This window comes from Oncorhynchus kisutch, linkage group LG30, assembly GCF_002021735.2.
Source record: "Oncorhynchus kisutch isolate 150728-3 linkage group LG30, Okis_V2, whole genome shotgun sequence".
Lineage (NCBI taxonomy): Eukaryota > Metazoa > Chordata > Actinopteri > Salmoniformes > Salmonidae > Oncorhynchus > Oncorhynchus kisutch.
Genome location: NC_034203.2, coordinates 18,133,558 through 18,152,882, shown reverse-complemented (window position 1 = coordinate 18,152,882; position 19,325 = coordinate 18,133,558). Strand labels below are relative to the sequence as shown.

Here is a 19,325-nt window from a genome sequence, read left to right as displayed (position 1 = left end):
ACACTACACAGCCCCCCACACACACACACACACACTACACAGCCCCCCCCACACACACACACACTACACAGCCCCCCACACACACACTACACAGCTCCCCACACACACACACACTACACAGCTCCCCACACACACTACACAGCCCCCCACACACACACACACTACACAGCCCCCCCACACACCACACACATTACACAGCCCCCACACACACCACCACTACACAGCCCCCACACACACACACACTACACAGCCCCACACACACACCACACACTACACAGCCCCACACACTACACAGCCACACACTACACAGCCCCCCACACACACACACACTACACAGCCCCACACACACACTACACAGCCCCACACACACACTACACAGCCCCACACACACACTACACAGCCCCCACACACACACTACACAGCCCCACACACCACAACACACCACACACATTACACAGCCCCACCACACACTACACAGCCCCACACACACTACACAGCCCCACACACACACACACACTACACAGCCCCACACACTACACAGCCCCACACCACACACACACTACACAGCCCCACACACTACACAGCCCCCACACACACACTACACAGCCCCACACACACACACACAGCCCCACACACACACACACTACACAGCCCCCCCCCCACACACACACACACACTACACAGCCCCCCCCACACACACACACACTACACAACCCCCCCACACACACACTCATTACACAGCCCCCCACACACACTCATTACACAGCCCCCCACACACACACTACACAGGCCCCCCACACACACACCACACCACACACATACACAAGCCCCCCCAACACACATTACACAGCCCCCCACACACTACACAGCCCCCCCACACACACACACTACACAGCCCCACACACACACACACATTACACAGCCCCCCACACACACATTACACAGCCCCCCCACACACTACACAGCCCACCCACACACACCACACTACACAGCCCCACACACACACACACACATTACACAGCCCCCCCACACTACACAGCCCCCCCCCCCCCCCCCCCCCCACACATTACACAGCCCCACACACCACACACACTACACAGCCCCACCCACACACACACACACCCCACACACACACACACACACTACACAGCCCCCACACACACACACACATTACACAGCCCCACACACACACACACCACACATTACACAGCCCCACACACACACACACACATCATACACAGCCCCCAACACACACACACACCATTACACAGCCCCACACACACCATTACCACTCATTACACAGCCCCACACACACACACACACACTACACAGCCCCCACACCACACACACACTACACAGCCCCCCCACACACACACAACACCACACAGCCCCCCACACACATCACTACACAAGCTCCCCACACACACTACACAGCCCCCCACCACACACACTACACAGCCCCCCACACACACACACATTACACAGCCCCACACACACACACACTACACAGCCCCACACACACACACACACACTACACAGCCCCACACACTACACAGCCCCACACACTACACAGCCCCACACACACACACACTACACAGCCCCACCACATACACAGCCCCACACACACACTACACAGCCCCCACACACACACTACACAGCCCCACACACACACACACACACACACACACACACAATTACACAGCCCCACACACACTACACAGCCCCACACACACTACACAGCCCCACACACACACACAGCCCCACACACTACACAGCCCCACACACTACACAGCCCCACACACACACACACTACACAGCCCCACACACTACACAGCCCCACACACACACTACACAGCCCCACACACACTACACAGCCCCACACACCACTACACAGCCCCACCACACTACACAGCCCCACACACACCACACACACACACACACACAGCCCACACACACACTACACAGCCCCCCCCACACACACACACACACACACACACACTACTACACAGCCCCCCCCCACACCCACACACTACACTACACAGCCCCCCCACACACACACACACTACACAGCCCCCCACACACCCACACACTACACAGCCCCCCACCACACACACACACACACTACACAGCCCCCCACACACACACACACACACACTACACAGCCCCCCACACACACACACACACTACACAGCCCCCCCCACACACACACACACACCACTACACAGCCCCCCACACACACACACACACTACACAGCCCCCCACACACACACACACACACACTACACCAGCCCCCCACACACACACCACACACTACACAGCCCCCCCCACACACACACACACTACACAGCCCCCCCCCACACACACACACACACACACACACACTACACAGCCCCCCCCACACACACACACACTACACAGCCCCCCACACACACACACACACTACACAGCCCCCCACACACACACACACACTACACAGCCCCCCACACACACACTACACAGCCCCCCACACACAGCCCCCCACACACACACTACACAGCCCCCACACACAGCCCCCCACACACACACTACACAGCCCCCCCCCCCACACACACACACACTACACAGCCCCCCACACACACTACACACACACACTACACAGCCCCCCACACACACTACACACACATACTACACAGCCCCACACACACACACTACACAGCCCCACACACACACACTACACAGCCCCCCACACACACACACACACACTACACAGCCCCACACACACACACTACACAGCCCCACACACACACTACAGCCCACACTACACAGCCCCACACTACACAGCCCCACACTACACAGCCCCACACTACACAGCCCCACACTACACAGCCCCACACTACACAGCCCCACACTACACAGCCCCACACACACACACACACACTACACAGCCCCACACACACACTACACAGCCCCACACACACACCACAGCCCCACACACACACACACACCACAGCCCCACACACACACACACACACTACACAGCCCCACACACACACACACTACACAGCCACACACACACACACTACACAGCCCCACACACACTACACAGCCCCACACACACACTACACAGCCCCACACACACACACACACACTACACAGCCCCACACTACACAGCCCCACACACACACACACACTCATTACACAGCCCCACAAACACACACACACTCATTACACAGCCCCCCACACACACACACACACATTACACAGCCCCCCACACACACACACATTACACAGCCCCCCACACACACACACATTACACAGCCCCCACACCACCCCCTTTCTTTCCCTCACCTGCTCAGGGCCCATGGAGGAAAGGCTTTCTGTAGACACAGAGGTCATGGTCATCTGGCCTGCTGACATTTGGTTCATGTTGCTCATGCTGCCGTTGGAGGCCATGGGGACACCGCTCATGTTCGGGTTGGCGTTGCTGCCGTTGTACATTCCACTGTTAGGCTGTTGGGGCACGTACTGCTGAGACTGTTGCGTGAACATGCTGCAACGGAACATGGAAACAAAAAAGTACATATTCAGTCACTGATTTTACCACAGGTTGATGAAATAATTTGTATAATGAGAGCATACTGGATACATTCTACAGACAGTATACATTAATGCAAAGTCAAAACATAAGTATATGATCATAAGAACCATGACAACTAAATAGACGCTAAATGCATAGGTTAGTAGTAGGTTTGCAAAATGACCAGGTTTTCCAGAAATCCTGGATGAGGAATTACAGATGTCCTGCATATTCCCTCCTGATTCAGGTAAAACCCCCCAACCAGAATGTCTGGATGAGGAATTACAGATGTCCTGCATATTCCCTCCTGATTCAGGTAAAACCCCCCAACCAGAATGTCTGGATGAGGAATTACAGATGTCCTGCATATTCCCTCCTGATTCAGGTAAAACCCCCCAACCAGAATGTCTGGATGAGGAATTACAGATGTCCTGCATATTCCCTCCTGATTCAGGTAAAACCCCCCAACCAGAATGTCTGGATGAGGAATTACAGATGTCCTGCATATTCCCTCCTGATTCAGGTAAAACCCCCCAACCAGAATGTCTGGATGAGGAATTACAGATGTCCTGCATATTCCCTCCTGATTCAGGTAAAACCCCCCAACCAGAATGTCTGGATGAGGAATTACAGATTTCCTGCATATTCCCTGATTCAGTTAAAACCCCCAACCAGAATATCTGGAAACCCTTCCTGAAGATAACTGATATGGTTGCAAAATTCATATATCAGAAATCTAGTCAGTCAGAGTTGCCAGTCAGTCTCACCTGTTTCCTGACATGTTGCCCTGAGGCCAGCCGTTCATCTCAGAGGATGGCTGGTAGGTGGAGTTGGCCTGAGTCTGCTGTTGCATCATGGGGCTCTGGGCATGGCTCATGCGGGGGGACATGACAGGGCTCTGGGGGGTGGTGGCGCCGATGAAGCCTGCGTCCTGCTGCTGCTGGTTGATACCTGACAGGACCAACAAGGAGATATTTTATCAATATGGAGGGGTGGAGTACAGCAGAAAACACCCAAACATGCATTTCAATTGTCAAGACAAGATCGCTTGAGGTGCAGTCTGCTTGTGCCATCATTCCAAGTCTTTGTCACTCATTGTCATGCCATGTTTGACTTGACAATGACAGCAATGAAGTTGGTAAGAGAGCACAAACATACCTGGGACCAGGCTAAAGATAAGCTGCGTGTTGTAGTTGCCTGCTGCAGGTATGTTCAGGCAGGAAGAAACAGAAATACAGGAAGAGCCAGTAAAGTCAAACATATGCAGTTGGGTCCAAAACGTTGCACAAGCAGAAGATCAATAGTCACGTGAATGGGTAAGAGGAGGGGGATGGAACTTGGTCAAAATACTACAGGCCAGCCACAGCCATTAGCCTGTGTGAACAACACCAACACAAAGCAATCTAAAATGTGATAATGCCATTTGTAATTCTTATCCATGCATCATATGAAATTGATTGTTTTAACTAGCATGACAAGAGAATGATTAGTTAATACTATGGATTGTCCTTGGATTTCTTCAGGTAGATAGAATTTGCAGGTTACATGAGGCATAAAACTTCATTGATGTTCAGCGAAACCATGACAAAATGGAGAACGTATGAGAAACAAAACACAACACAGTCACGCAGCCACCAAATAAAACCAGTGTATGATTAGAATGATTATCAGTTCAAATTCAACCTAAGCTGTGATAGGAAGCCAGTAGCACAATGCTCCATGGTGTCTGAGACAGAAGTACACACAGCGAGGTGACCGGGCAGTATTAGAGTATACCTGAACTGGGAAACTGGAAGGCACTGTGCTGCTGCATTTGTGGACTCACTGCGGCTCCAAACTGTCCGCCTACGTTTCCCATCATCCCTTGCTGATTAGCCAGACTCATCTGGGAGGAGCCATGCGGGATCGGGGAGGAGTGGAGAGGGGAGAGGAGCTGCTGAGCCCCCGGGAGACCAGGGGACAGCGGGGAGAAGGGGCTGGTGGAGGGCGGTGGGGATGTGAGCCCAGTACCGTAGCTGGCCGGGTAGGGGAACTGCTGGGGGTTTGCCTGGGGGATCCGAGGGTTGGTGCCGGGTGGCATGCCGGGGGACTGCGAGGGCCCAACTGCCCCAGCAGCCATGTTGGGGGGGATGTTGAGGCCCTGGGCCCGCATCAGCATGGCTCTCTGGTGGACGTGCTGCTGGCGCTGCCGTAGGTGGTTACTCAGGTATTCCCTCTGTCTCTGGGCCAACATCTGAGCATTAAGGGTTCCCTGGAAGGACAGACGGACAAATACACATTTTGATTTTAGACATTTAGTGTGCATCCCAAATGGCACCCTTTCCCCTATATAGTGCATTTTGGGCCCTGGTCAAAAGAAGTAGACTATATATAGGGCCGAATTTTGTCACAGCGGATGGTCAGGGGGCCGTAACATAATTATAATAATTTGTACACTGTAAATTGACCACAACTAAGCACAAAAATAGATTTAAAAAAAATAACAATAATTTCATACCTTGATTACATTGAGACACGATCAAATCTTTTTTTATTTGTGGGAATGCTTGGGAACAGATTTCCTAAATGAAACAAATTGTAGCTGAATTCGTAGAGGGCCAAAACTGCCTGTTGCCGACCCCGATATAGGGAATAGGGTACCGTCAAAAGTAGTACACTATATAGGGAATAGGCTCTCATTTGAGGAGCAAGCTTTGAGTCACACACACATGGAGCTGTTGTGTTACAATAATGATCTGCTACAGTATTTGACTAACCTGGTTGGGTACACTGGGTCTGAGAGGTAAGTTCATGTTGGACACGCCCATCTGATTCATCATTGGCTGACGATTCTGCTGAAAATAGAAAGGAAATAAGAAAATTAATTGAAACATTTTAACAACTTAAATATGTTCATTCCATAGACCTTCCCATTCTGTAAGGCCCATTACGCGATTAAGACCAAAGACATTAACATAATGCACAACATTGAGTCATCGTTATAATTAGTTTAATACATTTCTCAAACTCTCCAGCAGGTGGCAGTAGCTGCCTCAGAGGAGGAGACTATAAGCTCTTATTTTTCAGATGTCCAGTTCAGTTTGCAATGGTCTTAAATGTCAAGTTCCTTTATGATTTTGACGAGGGAGGGTCAGGGTTGTGCAATTATCGTATTTATTCCAAATGCAACACTATTTCAAGATTTAGCCTATAAATTGTCCTTTTCAGATCAGGATGTTCGTATATGCCTTATGATTTACAATGAGGGCTCTAGGTGTGGTGTGTCTGATTTTGAAAGGGGAAAGTTAGTATATTGGGCCACAGTATATATTATTTAGAACATCATTTCAAGCTTTTAAAATGTTTCTTTGCAGATGAAGACATGAATTAGAACAGGGCCAATATAAATGACAGTGAGGGCTCCAGGGGTGGGGTGTCGCCCTACCAGCTGTGCCTGTAGTCGGTGCTGCAGCTGCAGCCTCAGGTTGTTGGGCTGGGCAGGCACCGGGCCTCCTGGTCGGGCAGGGAGTCGCAGCATGGGGTAGCCCATCCGCTGGCCCATCAGACCGGGCATACCGTGGAAGGCAGGGTCTTGATGGCCCATGTAGTTGCCCTGTGCCATGCTGCCAGCCTGGGGGTAGTGCTGGCTGTACATGGGTGGCTTCATCATGGGCGACTCCTGACTAGGATACTGCTCCTGCTCCACTTGCTGGCCCTACAAAGATCAATCAAACAAGGTAAGAAATGGAGTCACATAGCAGGGCATTTGTAAATGATACAATAGGTCAGTGTTGTTTGTTTTGGCTCGTCTTCTTTCCGTTAATAAGTAATGGCTTGCTAACAAAACTAGCCAGCTAAATTCATTTAAGATTTTGTAGTTTACACCATTTATAAAATGACAACGGAATCCACAGCAACATACACATTCCATATAGACCTTAGGGGAAACAAATGACTACTTGTCGATGCGCCCTTGAGCAAGGCACCTAACCCTAATTGCTCCAAAGTCGCCATTGATAATGGCAGACCCTGGCTGTGACCCCACTCTGAGGGTGTCGCTGGGAGAGTTGGGATATGCAAAAAACTTCACAAAATTCACACTTGCAAAATTCACACATGCGTATTAATACACACTTGTACATGTGTGAAATAGGACAAATATAAGCACCCACCATATTATTATTAGTAACTACTGTACAGAAGTTACTGAATTACAGTACTGAACTACAATAAGCCCTCTAAAGGGAAAATGTAGATGAGCCCAGCTGCCTGCCTGCTATAGGCTTGTTGGCCAGGGTCATAGAGTTGGATAGAGGACACACTTGTCCATCCTAAAACAGGTTTTGGGCCAGCGCCATTAAAGGGGAAATGCGCAATTAAAACAATAACAAAGCATTTCACCGCCACAGTTTCTGTAAAAAGCGGAGGGACTGTAAAGGAATGACCTTCCATGATATCAAAATCATTGTTTTAACCATGTTTTGAGGGTATAGAGTGTTTGTTTACATTAACCTTGTTTACAAACATTGGTTTAAAACAAGCTTATATTTCAGGTTTTAATGAGGAATGAAAGTCAAACTAAACTCATTAGGTATTTATAAATCACAATATTCAAGAATCAATGGGTACATATCATTCACTTCAAAAATGTATGTAGCAACTGCAGATTGCCCCATTAATAAGGGATTTCACCATTTTGAAGTGGCAATTGAAAAGATAGGAGATGAGCTCTCTCGTACCTTTGTGGCCTGGGCAGATTACAGTGGCTAATAGAGATTAACTGACTGACCAGAGTAGGGATTCCCAGGGCGCGGTCAATCTCCTCCAGGCCGTCAAAGTCTTTCAGCACTGAGTAGAGCTGGCTGAGCAGGGCTTCCCCATCCAAGGGCCCCTCCCCAGGCCGCGAGGGGGGACACAGCGCCTCCTCCTGGAGGTTACCATACACCTGTCTGTGAGGAACACATTTCATTACATTTAGTTCATTCAGCAGATGCTCTGATCCAGACTAAGTTCAGTAGGAAAAACAAGGACATTTCAGTTATCGCAAGTAGACCCTTTTATACAAAGTGTGGGTGTTAAGTGCAAGAACACGACATGCCACAACACAAGGTCGGAGGTTAGAGATCAAGGTCAGACAGATGAGGGCCGTGTGGCCAGAGGAGGTCACTACGGTGAGAATCATCTGCTTCTCATCAGACAGACACCATCATGTGCATACCATACAACTTTCAAACTCAACAGCCACTGACTGTGCACTCAGGACACAAGCATACAGTAACATGTTCCAACTTGTCTGGGATGTTCTCATTATCTGGTGAGTGAACAACCAGAGTAGGTTCAGAATGTGACAGTTCGTTGCATCCGAAATGGCACCTTATTACCTATATAGTGCACCATTTTCAAGAGTGTCAGACAGAGACGTGTGAGGTGTGTTGTACTGTCACTGAGAGAAGAGGTCTCCACTAGGACTGAACGGCTGGAACCCGGTTGCAGAGATTTACCGCCCTTTTCCCAGGATAAATAACTGAGAAACCGGTCAATTATAATAAATTACGTATATGAACCGCATGACATTAAATGGAATGTAACTGTTAAATTATATGTGATGTCTAAATCTAGCTTCTATATGGACTTCTTCTTGCGTGATGAATCGTCAACGGGGACAGACAGCCCAGCTCAGTATGGACCGCAGTTCACAATGCATGTAGACCTATCATCTCATCATGGTTTTTGCTGCAGCATAGCCTCTGATATAGTAATATAAAGACCGAATGTGCGTCTTTACACATCTCCACCTGGCTTTCGGGGGTTACCTTATTTTTTATTATTGTAAAGACAGTTTATATATATTTTAAAACAGCCTATCACTCGAATAGCGTTGCTTTAGCGTCTTTCTCTCTCTCTCTCTCTTAATCAATGCTAGTCGAATTGCATCCAAAATAGATCAACCTGTTCAAGATCGATAGGCCTATATATGGATGGTCTGGCCTAAATCTTTCAGGTAATGAATTCAATGGAGTCTTAGCCTCATATTTAGCTAATGAATGATGGGTTATGCGTAATAAGCTTCTCCGTCTCTTGCGCAAATACGGATGCACCTGTGTTCTGCTGGCCTCTTTCCTTAAAATAATGCTCCTTAGCTCGAGTCCCATGCAGGAAAAGCTAGACTAGAATAGCTTGCTGGACATTTTTACCAATAGACTACTCGAAGAGGGACGCAAGCCCTTGTTTGCTGAATGTTATATACAGCAGCCAATAGAACTGTTGTTTGAAACTGGTTTGATAGAAGCGTGAGCGGTAGGATATAGCAGTTATTTATTCAGACACATAACCATTCAATCTTCGTGAGGAGAAGTGAAACTGGTTTGATAGAAGCGTGAGCGGTAGGATATAGCAGTTATTTATTCAGACACATAACCATTCAATCTTCGTGAGGAGAAGTGAAACTGGTTTGATAGAAGCGTGAGCGGTAGGATATAGCAGTTATTTATTCAGACACATAACCATTCAATCTTCGTGAGGAGAAGTGAAACTGGTTTGATAGAAGCGTGAGCGGTAGGATATAGCAGTTATTTATTCAGACACATAACCATTCAATCTTCGTGAGGAGAAGTGAAACTGGTTTGATAGAAGCGTGAGCGGTAGGATATAGCAGTTATTTATTCAGACACATAACCATTCAATCTTCGTGAGGAGAAGTGAAACTGGTTTGATAGAAGCGTGAGCGGTAGGATATAGCAGTTATTTATTCAGACACATAACCATTCAATCTTCGTGAGGAGAAGTGAAACTGGTTTGATAGAAGCGTGAGCGGTAGGATATAGCAGTTATTTATTCAGACACAACCATTCAATCTTCGTGAGGAGAAGTGAAACTGGTTTGATAGAAGCGTGAGCGGTAGGATATAGCAGTTATTTATTCAGACACATAACCATTCAATCTTCGTGAGGAGAAGTGAAACTGGTTTGATAGAAGCGTGAGCGGTAGGATATAGCAGTTATTTATTCAGACACATAACCATTCAATCTTCGTGAGGAGAAGTGAAACTGGTTTGATAGAAGCGTGAGCGGTAGGATATAGCAGTTATTTATTCAGACACATAACCATTCAATCTTCGTGAGGAGAAGTGAAACTGGTTTGATAGAAGCGTGAGCGGTAGGATATAGCAGTTATTTATTCAGACACATAACCATTCAATCTTCGTGAGGAGAAGTGAAACTGGTTTGATAGAAGCGTGAGCGGTAGGATATAGCAGTTATTTATTCAGACACATAACCATTCAATCTTCGTGAGGAGAAGTGAAAGCCTTTTGCGTCAGGAGAATGATGAAGACATGGACAACTAAACATTTCATTAAATGTTGAAAGCGAGGAAGGAATGAAGCAACAATAGAGAGAGAAAGAGGTAGGCAGGCTAATAAAATTAGGGGAAATATTATGAAAGGTGTATATATGCGTCAGACAACTAATTATACAAATAGGCCCTATTATATTTCAATATTAAAATCAAATTCGCTAGCCTATAACTTTGTACGCCACGTTCTGCTTTATCAAGGTTTGAACGATGTGCGTAATTCCAGCCCATATAATACTATACAGTATACGGTTCACACTCAACGAGATTAGCCTAATGAAGCTAGTTTCATTTATTTACCCAAGAGAGCATATATCTATCTACATTATGGGTTTTTATGTTTTTCTGTCGTGCGTAATGTGCAGTAGCCTATATAATATATGTATTGAATAACAGCACAATCATTTGGGCTAGGGCTCATTACATTTCTTTAATGTATGGCTCATCAGGTTAGAATTTTAGATCATATCCAAGATATAGGCCTTATAATGCACTTGAATGACACTTCCGGTTTTGTCGGGAAATACTGGGTTAGCCAAAAGAAAAGTGATATATTCTCGGGATGGAACATCTGTAAAATAACGGGAAAATATTCAACCCTTGTCTGCACTGTGTGTAGCTAGTTACCTGTTCTGGTTGTCATAAAGTCCACGGTCTACAGATATCATGCGGTCAGGCCACGGGGCAGTCTGATTGGGCGGTGCCTGCTGCCCTGGGTAGGGAGGACCAGCCATCTCCATCTCTGATTGTTCAACAGACATTTTGAAAAGATGTGTTAGGCGAAACGGGGGCAAGGTGTGTGTGTGTGTGTGTTAGGCGAAACGGGGGCAAGGTGTGTGTGTGTGGAAAAACAGGGACGGCAGCAGCACTCACCATTTCCTGTCATATGCATGGAGACCATCTGTCTGGGTCCAGGCTGCTGGTTGCTGGGCCTCATGGGGACTCCAGAAGAGACGTTGGGCACCATGCGACCATCAGGCCCCATTCTCTGCTGCAGAGCCTGGCCCATTGGCCCCTGAGGACCCCAACCCTGCTGCATGCCAGCCCGAGGCATGCCTAGGACAGGGAGACAGGAGAGGACAGACTGTAAGCTGAGCAAGGATCACTTCTAAACACTGTAAATGGACCCTAATCAAAAGTAGTGCACTATATAGGGAATAGGGAGCCATTTGAGACTGATCCAATAATAACATGAAGTGGTATAGAAGACAAGGCAACTTGCCTGCGTTGCCCATGTTAGCCTGGCTCTGTAGCATCCCGTGGTTTCCCATCATGGCTTGCTGCTGCATGACAGAGTAGGGGCTGCTGTTCCTGGGAAGAGGGAAGGCCCGGGGAGAACCATTGGCAGACATGTTGGACTGATCCAGGGACATACTGCGGACAGGGGGCACTCGTCCTGGCTGGCCCATCCTGGGACCATTGAAGTCTGGGAGCACAAGAGAGAAAAAGTTACACAATCATCTCACTAAACTATAAACAATTTTTTCCCATATCAAACGTAAGACAAAGTAGGTAGAGGTCGCCCCTAACAAACCGCTGACACATACATTCGTTATGATATATTTGGGGAGGGTAAGCTGATCTCAGATCTGTGGTTAAGGGCTTCTGGGGTTACTTCCCAAACGGCACCCTATTCTCTATACAGTGAGCGCACTACTTGACCAGGACCCATAGGTAATAAGGTGCCATTTGGGACGTAACCTGGGACAGATAAGAGCAGAGGTGTGGTTAACTCACGTCCTGGGCCCATGCCTGGGAAGGCCTTCTGCTGGGTGTTGGTGCCCGTGGGACTGCTGTTGTTCTCAGTCATCTGCAGGATGTCGTTGATAATGGACTGCTTGTCTACGTTGGCGGGCAGAGACACGGGTCTGGACTGCTGCTGGTGGTGCTGGCCTGAGAAGAGCTGCTGCTGCTGGCTACACTGCAGATCATCCAAGATGTCTTCCAGCTCACTAGACTGCACATCCATGCACACAGACAAATACATTCACGTTATATGTACACATTAGAACAGCCTCTGGTAGCAGAGTAGGATAGTGGTATGTGGGAGACTGTGTCTGATCACTATGTACATAAATAATATATATAGATATTATGGAACATAAATGGTATATATTTTCTAGAACAGGAATAAACTGTCTGAACACTCCACATTAAAAGAGGTTTAAATTTTTTCCAGATCCCTTTCTAATCAAGAAAGCCTGTGCATAGCTAGCCTAACCTACTTACTGTATGCATCACTGAGAATGAGCTCTGTTTTTCAGTGAAGGGAGGGAGGCCTATAGATGGGAATGGAATCTTTCCTGCGCAGGCCCTTTCATACAGGCAGGCCGGTGAATAGAGGGGAGGATATAAATAGCAGACTGCACTAATGAGGTCATGTATGATGTAAGGCCACTCCGCTCCACTCTGCAGAGGGAGTTGGCTGTTGGCTAACACAGACAGTGATGCCTCCCTGTAGGCCAGTGTTTCCCAACCCTGGTCCTCCAGTACCTCAAAACAGTACAACTTTTAGTTGTAGCCACAGACAAACACACCTCACCTCAACTCATTGAGGGCTTGATGATTAGTTGAATCAGGGGTGCTTGTCCAGGGCTACAATGAAAATATGTGTTGAGGTACTGGAGGACCAGAGCTAGAAAAAAACTGCTGTAGGGACCCCAGCTAACAGGTTGTCGCTATGCTAAACGCTATTGTGTTGACAGATTGCATTTGTAGAAATGACCCTTAAAAAATATCAGATTGGTCTTATGCCCAATATTCTCCTCTGAACTGAATGTCTATAGTCCCTGTAGGGGAGACGTGTAGCCAGACGGCTTACATCTAATTAAAGGCTTTTAGTTCTTCCTTCCTCTTCCCACGGTGTGCCTGCCAGCCCCCGCTCCTTCTATCTCGTGACCCCTGAACACACTGACGACAACCTGATCATCCTCTTCACACACACCCTACAGGAAGAGAGCTGGCAGTATAAACACTGGCTGCTAAGCGGTCTGTAGTCACCTGTGCCTTCCGGGTGATGTTTAGACCAGGACGAGCCAGAGGAGCAGGCCACCAATGCGTGCCAAACAGCCAGCCAGCACTAAACACTACTGGATTCTCCCTCCACTACCCTTGGCAATATGTTGTATTTCAGAGACCCCACACTCTGCCAGAGTCAATTGAAGACAGACGCCGGGCCAGCCTGTGTGCCTCACTCACTAGCCAGCTAGTTCTCAGGACCGGTCCTTGGATTTCACAAGGAGATCAACTTGGCTTTGGCAACAGCTAAGAGATCTCTCAACAACAAACAAATCCTCATAGCATATTAAATGTCTGGCAGAGCAACAGATTCCCCAGTTAGAAACTCACTAGGTACTATGTAATAAAGTAGAAGAAATCCAGGACAACCCCCAGGAGGCTGCATTGTATGGCTTACTTCACAGACGATCAGTGGTTGTGTCTTAAATGGCACCCTTTTCCCTATATAGCGCACCAGGACCAATAGAGGGAATGACCAGGGCCAATAGAGGGAATAGGGCGTAGCCAGTGTATCATGACCATACACATTGCTGCTGTACTGACCTGATCTGCCATGTTGTATCCCGGGTCATGCTTCTCAGTCTTCACGTTGGCCAGCTTCATCTCTGTCCCTGGCTCCATCTTGATGCCTTTCTCCTGCATGGTGTTGTCGTCTTTGTCCAGCAAGTAGCGCAACAGTGCGTTGTCCTTCTTCTTGGGGCTGATGGGCTCCTGCTTGGTGGCCATCTCAGCCACGCTGGCAGCCATGCTGTCTGGCCCTCCTTGGTCCTGACCCAGGTCCTTCCCCGTGGCCTCAGCCGTCAGCTTGGCCAGCTCCACCGGGGATGTGCTGTTCTGGAGGAGTCTGTGGAGGATCTTGTGTTTCTCCTTCAGCGAGGAGGAGTGGTTGTTGTGGCCCCCCAGCCCCATCCCAGGGTCCTTACAGTTGGGGTCCCCTCCCCCGTGGGGCGAGCAGGGTTCCATGTGCTCTGACTTGTTGGTGAGCAGCTGCAGGAGCTTGGTGTGGCCCTTGCTGTTGAGGAGCCTGTTCTGGGCGTCAGTCAGCTCTCCTCCCGGCCCTCCTCCTATGAAGGGCTCGGGGGTGCTGTCTTTTGACTCCCTTTGCTCCCCGTCCTCCCTCTCCTCCCCGTCTGGCTGGGACTGCTCTCCGTACACTCCAAACATCTCCCTCTCAGACGTGCTGCTGCGGTTGACCAGCTGCCTGGAGCTGTTCCTGCTGCTGGCTCCACCACTACCAGGGGGACTCTGCATCTGCAGCAGGTTGCTTGGCTTTCTGTCAGGTGACCCTGAGGACTGCGCCTGGGAGACCCTGTGGCATTCGCTGAGGGCCTGAAGTGCGTTGAGGGAGCTGTTACCAGTGTAGCTGTTCCCCACCCCTGTGCTGTTACACCCCCCTGGCGGAGAGTGAAGGCTGCCCGTCGGGGAGAAGGGTCCTGGGGGAGGAACCTGGGGGCTACCTGCCACACTGGGGCTCTGGCGGTGGCGTGGAGATAGCATGGTACCACCACCACCACCCTGACCCCCCTGAGAGGTCACACTGGGGCTTCCCTGCGACGGGCTGTTCATCCCAATCTTGAGTGCATAGTTACTGCCACCCTGAGGAGTGGGGATGCGGTTCATAGTCCCATGGCATCCATAACGTCCACCCTGCAGGCCCCCCATGGTGGCCATGTTGGTATTGCTGCTGACCATTGTGTCCTGGCCCTGGACCCCTAGCCCAGAGGACGGCCCAACCACACTGGGAGGGGTCAGCGAGGACATGGTGTTCATTGGCTGCTTCCCCATCTGCCCAGACATGTCCGGGTTCATCCCACAGATCGTCTGCTCCCTGGAAGAGGGCCAAACACACAGACACAGCTTTAAGGCATAAAAAAATATATATAGGCTGTCTCAAATGGCACCGTATTCCCTTTATAGTGCACTATTTTTGACCAGAGCCATGTTCAAAAGTAGTGCCCTATAAAGGGAATAGGGTGCCATTTGGGACGCAGGCATACTAAAGGAAGCTGATATGTCATTCCGGCTGAACTAGAGTAGCATAAAAAAAAAATGGCATTCGTTAATGGAATGACAACCGTTGTCAACTTTTCCCCTTCAGACACAGTACTTCTTCTATGATGGATACTGATGATAAAACATGTTGGAGATAACTAAAGTTCAGTCCTATGAGACACTGTGTACTCAACAGAGCAAACTCAAACACCAGTCTGGTCTATAAACGACAGCTCTAATGCGGCATGTACCGAAAAAGCTTTAGCAGCTCCAGGCACAGTTAAAAACACAAAGGACTCACTGTGCACGTCACTGAAGCTACATTATGAGTTAGAGAATACACCAAGAAAAAGCTACGTTTGCAGTTGATCCAGTCATTCTCAACAACAGTCCTGTTGTTTCCTGTTCTTGTCGAGCTCTGCCCCGGGGACCGCACGTTAAAACGGGTGAAACACTGGGGTTTGCTTCTGAAATAGCACCCTATTCCCTTTATCGTGCACTACTTTGTAGTGCATTCCATTTGGCTCTCGTCAAAAGTAGCCCCTATACAAGAATAGGGAGCAATTTGGGGCACAGGCCCTGACTGTTTAAGAGGTGGGGCACATCATATTATCTATGGCAAGAGATGAACTGAGCCTCCATGGAGTGGCTGCACCTATAGAATTAGTCAGTAGAACGGGCCAGGATCCATGTGTACGACTGCTGTGGTCCAAACAGTGGCTCTGAATGGGGATTGAACTACAGAGAGGAGGGGGTCGGGAGGGTGTGTACCTCTGGAGGATGTGGAGGGACATGTAGAGCTGTGGTTCATTGGTGGCAGGAGAGCGCGCTAGCTTGCTCTTGGTCTGCGCTGACACGATGGTACCGTCGGACAGGGAGAAGCGATACAGAGGGCTGAACGCATGGCCCTGTCTCAGGACTGGAGAGAGAAAGAGAGAATATGAAACATGAGAGATTTACTGACACGTGCTTTCAATTTTGGAGGACTCCTCCAGATCCAGTGAAACATTGCAACTCAGAATATAATTTATAGAACAAATAATACTATTGTATATTCTAGGATTTCTATGCATTGTACCTTCTTGCTGATGCTTTTTTGCAAAGGACATCTCCCCGTCGTTCTGCAGGTGGAATCTCTGAATGCACCTCCTGACCAGGTCCTCCCAGCCTGGCTTCATGGAGGCTCTCAACAGACTGGTGTCCAGCGATGTGATCTTACCTACGATTACAATGCTGACAGTTAGTTTTCCAAGCTTCAGTCGATCAAACAACTTTATAAAGCACTTTTTACATCAGCAGTTATCACAAAGTGCTTTCCAGTTACCTGGCCTAAACCCCAAACAGCAAGCAATGTACATTTCAAACATACAACATTGAATGAGAATGATGAAGGCCCTTTTTGAGAACCAACCCATGGCTCCGGAGGAGATGGCCTCCGTTTTACAGTCTCCTAACCAATTGTGCTATTATGTGTTATTTTTTTGCGATATTTGTAAATTATTTTGTACATAATGTTTCTGCAACCGTATCTTACGGAAGAAAAGAGCTTCTGGATATCAGGACAGCGATCACTCACCTCGGATTAGACAAAGATTTCTTCAACAACAAGCAGGACTCACACGATATTCTCCAAACACCCCACAGGGCAGACATCCCAATTATTCGCAAAATGAAGCGACACAGAGGACAAAGAGCCGGATGCCTCGTCCGGACCCGCAGAAGACAACTAGGAAAGCTCGGACTATTTGCATTGTGTGCCCCCCCCACCCCAACCACTCTTTACGCTGCTGATACTCTCTGTTTATCTTATATGCATAGTCACTTTAACTATACATTCATGTACATACTACCTAAATTGGCCCGACCAACCAGTGCTCCCACACATTGGCTAACCGGGCTATCTGCATTGTGTCCCACCACCCGCCAACCCCTCTTTTTACGCTTCTGCTACTCTCTGTTCATCATATATGCAGTCACTTTAACAATACCTACATGTACATACTACCTCAATAAGCCTGACTAACAGGTGTCTGTATATAGCCTTGCTACTCTTTTTTCAAATGTCTTTTTACTGTTGTTTTATTTCTTTACTTACACCCACACACACACACACACACACACCTTTTCTTTTTTTTCCCGCACCATTGGTTAGAGCCTGTAAGTAAGCATTTCACTGTAAGGTCTACACCTGTTGTATTCGGCACACGTGACAAATAAACTTTGATTTGATTTGACAAGGGTCGATGAGAGTAATACATATGAACACTGTAGTAGTCCTGTACTGTAGCTGTACCATACCTTGGAGATCCTGCCTGGTGGTAAAGCTCTCATACGTCGGGAGCATGGGCCTCTGTTTGACTGGAACCCTTCGTGCCACACAGATCAGACAAGACTGGAAATCTAGACGAGGAGGAGGAAAGAAGAAAAAAGAAATATTAAACGCTTTACATTGGAGCTCAAGTTCGACATGGCCTCATCTTGGTTGGAGGTGGTGGGTGAAACAACATGTCCATGTCCAGTTCACACCCTGCCTCACATCTCCTAGCTACCGTCCTCAGCCCCCATCAACAGGTTTTCATTAGTGACGCGTCTCCATTGCATTTGCAGCTCTGGTGTGGTTTCAATGTCAAGAGAAAAATGTGACTGAATATCTGGGAAGTGGCAGCATATGGATGGCGGTACTAAAATTAGACATTAGAAATATATTTCCCTGGGAGCTCTGGGGGAATGGAGAAAGTGGCAGCCACTAATTAGACGTCCCAGGGTCCTCTCTGAGGATGTGTCTGACGGATGACAGGAATCTTAAAAGGAGGACAGGACACTGGAGAGATGGAGACGAACTGAGGAGAGGAGAAGACACCCGACCACACAAGGTCATATTTACTAGGAACGAACGTAAACAAACAGGCCGAATAGGGAAGGGACTACACGAATAGCCAATAAGGAACGCTTGTTTTTGGTTGCAAAACGTTTGGCACTAATGAATGTGACCCAAGTTTGTGATTTATGTCCAAGCCTAAGCCCAGATGCTCTTTGGAAATACCTCCAATATTAGAAAAACTCGTTAAGAGTGAAGTTCTATTGAAGTGCACAGGGAACATCTGACAGAAACATTAATGCTCCATGTTGGAAGATTTTGTGAAATTAACTGAGAGAAGACCTCATTCCAAGAGTTCAGCATTAACCCCTTATTGGAAGACAGACATTCATGTACCTTCTCCCTCCTCTTTGATGGACTTTGGCTCGGACACAGCGAAACACTGCATGGTCTCGTATTTCTGCTGCACCTCCTGGTCCTTGGGCTCCTGCAAGCCCCCCTCCTCGGGCCCGTGGGGGTTGACCAACATGCGGCAGTTAAACGTGTGGCTATTCCTGTTGGGGTTCTCACTGGACCGCGGTGCCCTGCTGTTCACTGGGAGGGGGCACA

At 48.4% G+C, this 19,325-nt stretch overlaps 1 protein-coding gene across 4 annotated transcripts in view; it reads right to left on the bottom strand.

Moving 5' to 3' along the window:
- Window positions 1–19,325, bottom strand: part of LOC109874983 (nuclear receptor coactivator 2) — a 70,272-nt gene that overhangs the window by 9,434 nt on the left and 41,513 nt on the right. The window contains exons 6-20 of one of the 4 annotated variants that reach the window (XM_031810153.1): window positions 19,113–19,310; window positions 18,197–18,298; window positions 16,977–17,117; window positions 16,670–16,817; window positions 14,450–15,734; window positions 12,626–12,845; window positions 12,111–12,314; window positions 11,762–11,944; window positions 11,516–11,630; window positions 8,325–8,484; window positions 6,981–7,250; window positions 6,313–6,387; window positions 5,567–5,807; window positions 4,324–4,507; window positions 3,328–3,529 (exon numbers count right to left, since the gene is read on the bottom strand). In XM_031810153.1, the coding sequence (XP_031666013.1) occupies window positions 3,328–3,529; window positions 4,324–4,507; window positions 5,567–5,807; window positions 6,313–6,387; window positions 6,981–7,250; window positions 8,325–8,484; window positions 11,516–11,630; window positions 11,762–11,944; window positions 12,111–12,314; window positions 12,626–12,845; window positions 14,450–15,734; window positions 16,670–16,817; window positions 16,977–17,117; window positions 18,197–18,298; window positions 19,113–19,310 (3,728 nt within the window). Of the gene's footprint in view, window positions 1–3,327; window positions 3,530–4,323; window positions 4,508–5,332; window positions 5,808–6,312; window positions 6,391–6,980; window positions 7,251–8,324; window positions 8,485–11,515; window positions 11,631–11,761; window positions 11,945–12,110; window positions 12,315–12,625; window positions 12,846–14,449; window positions 15,735–16,669; window positions 16,818–16,976; window positions 17,118–18,196; window positions 18,299–19,112; window positions 19,311–19,325 lie in introns of all 4 variants that reach the window. The other 3 variants (XM_031810151.1, XM_031810150.1, XM_031810152.1) reach the window with 3 other exon arrangements.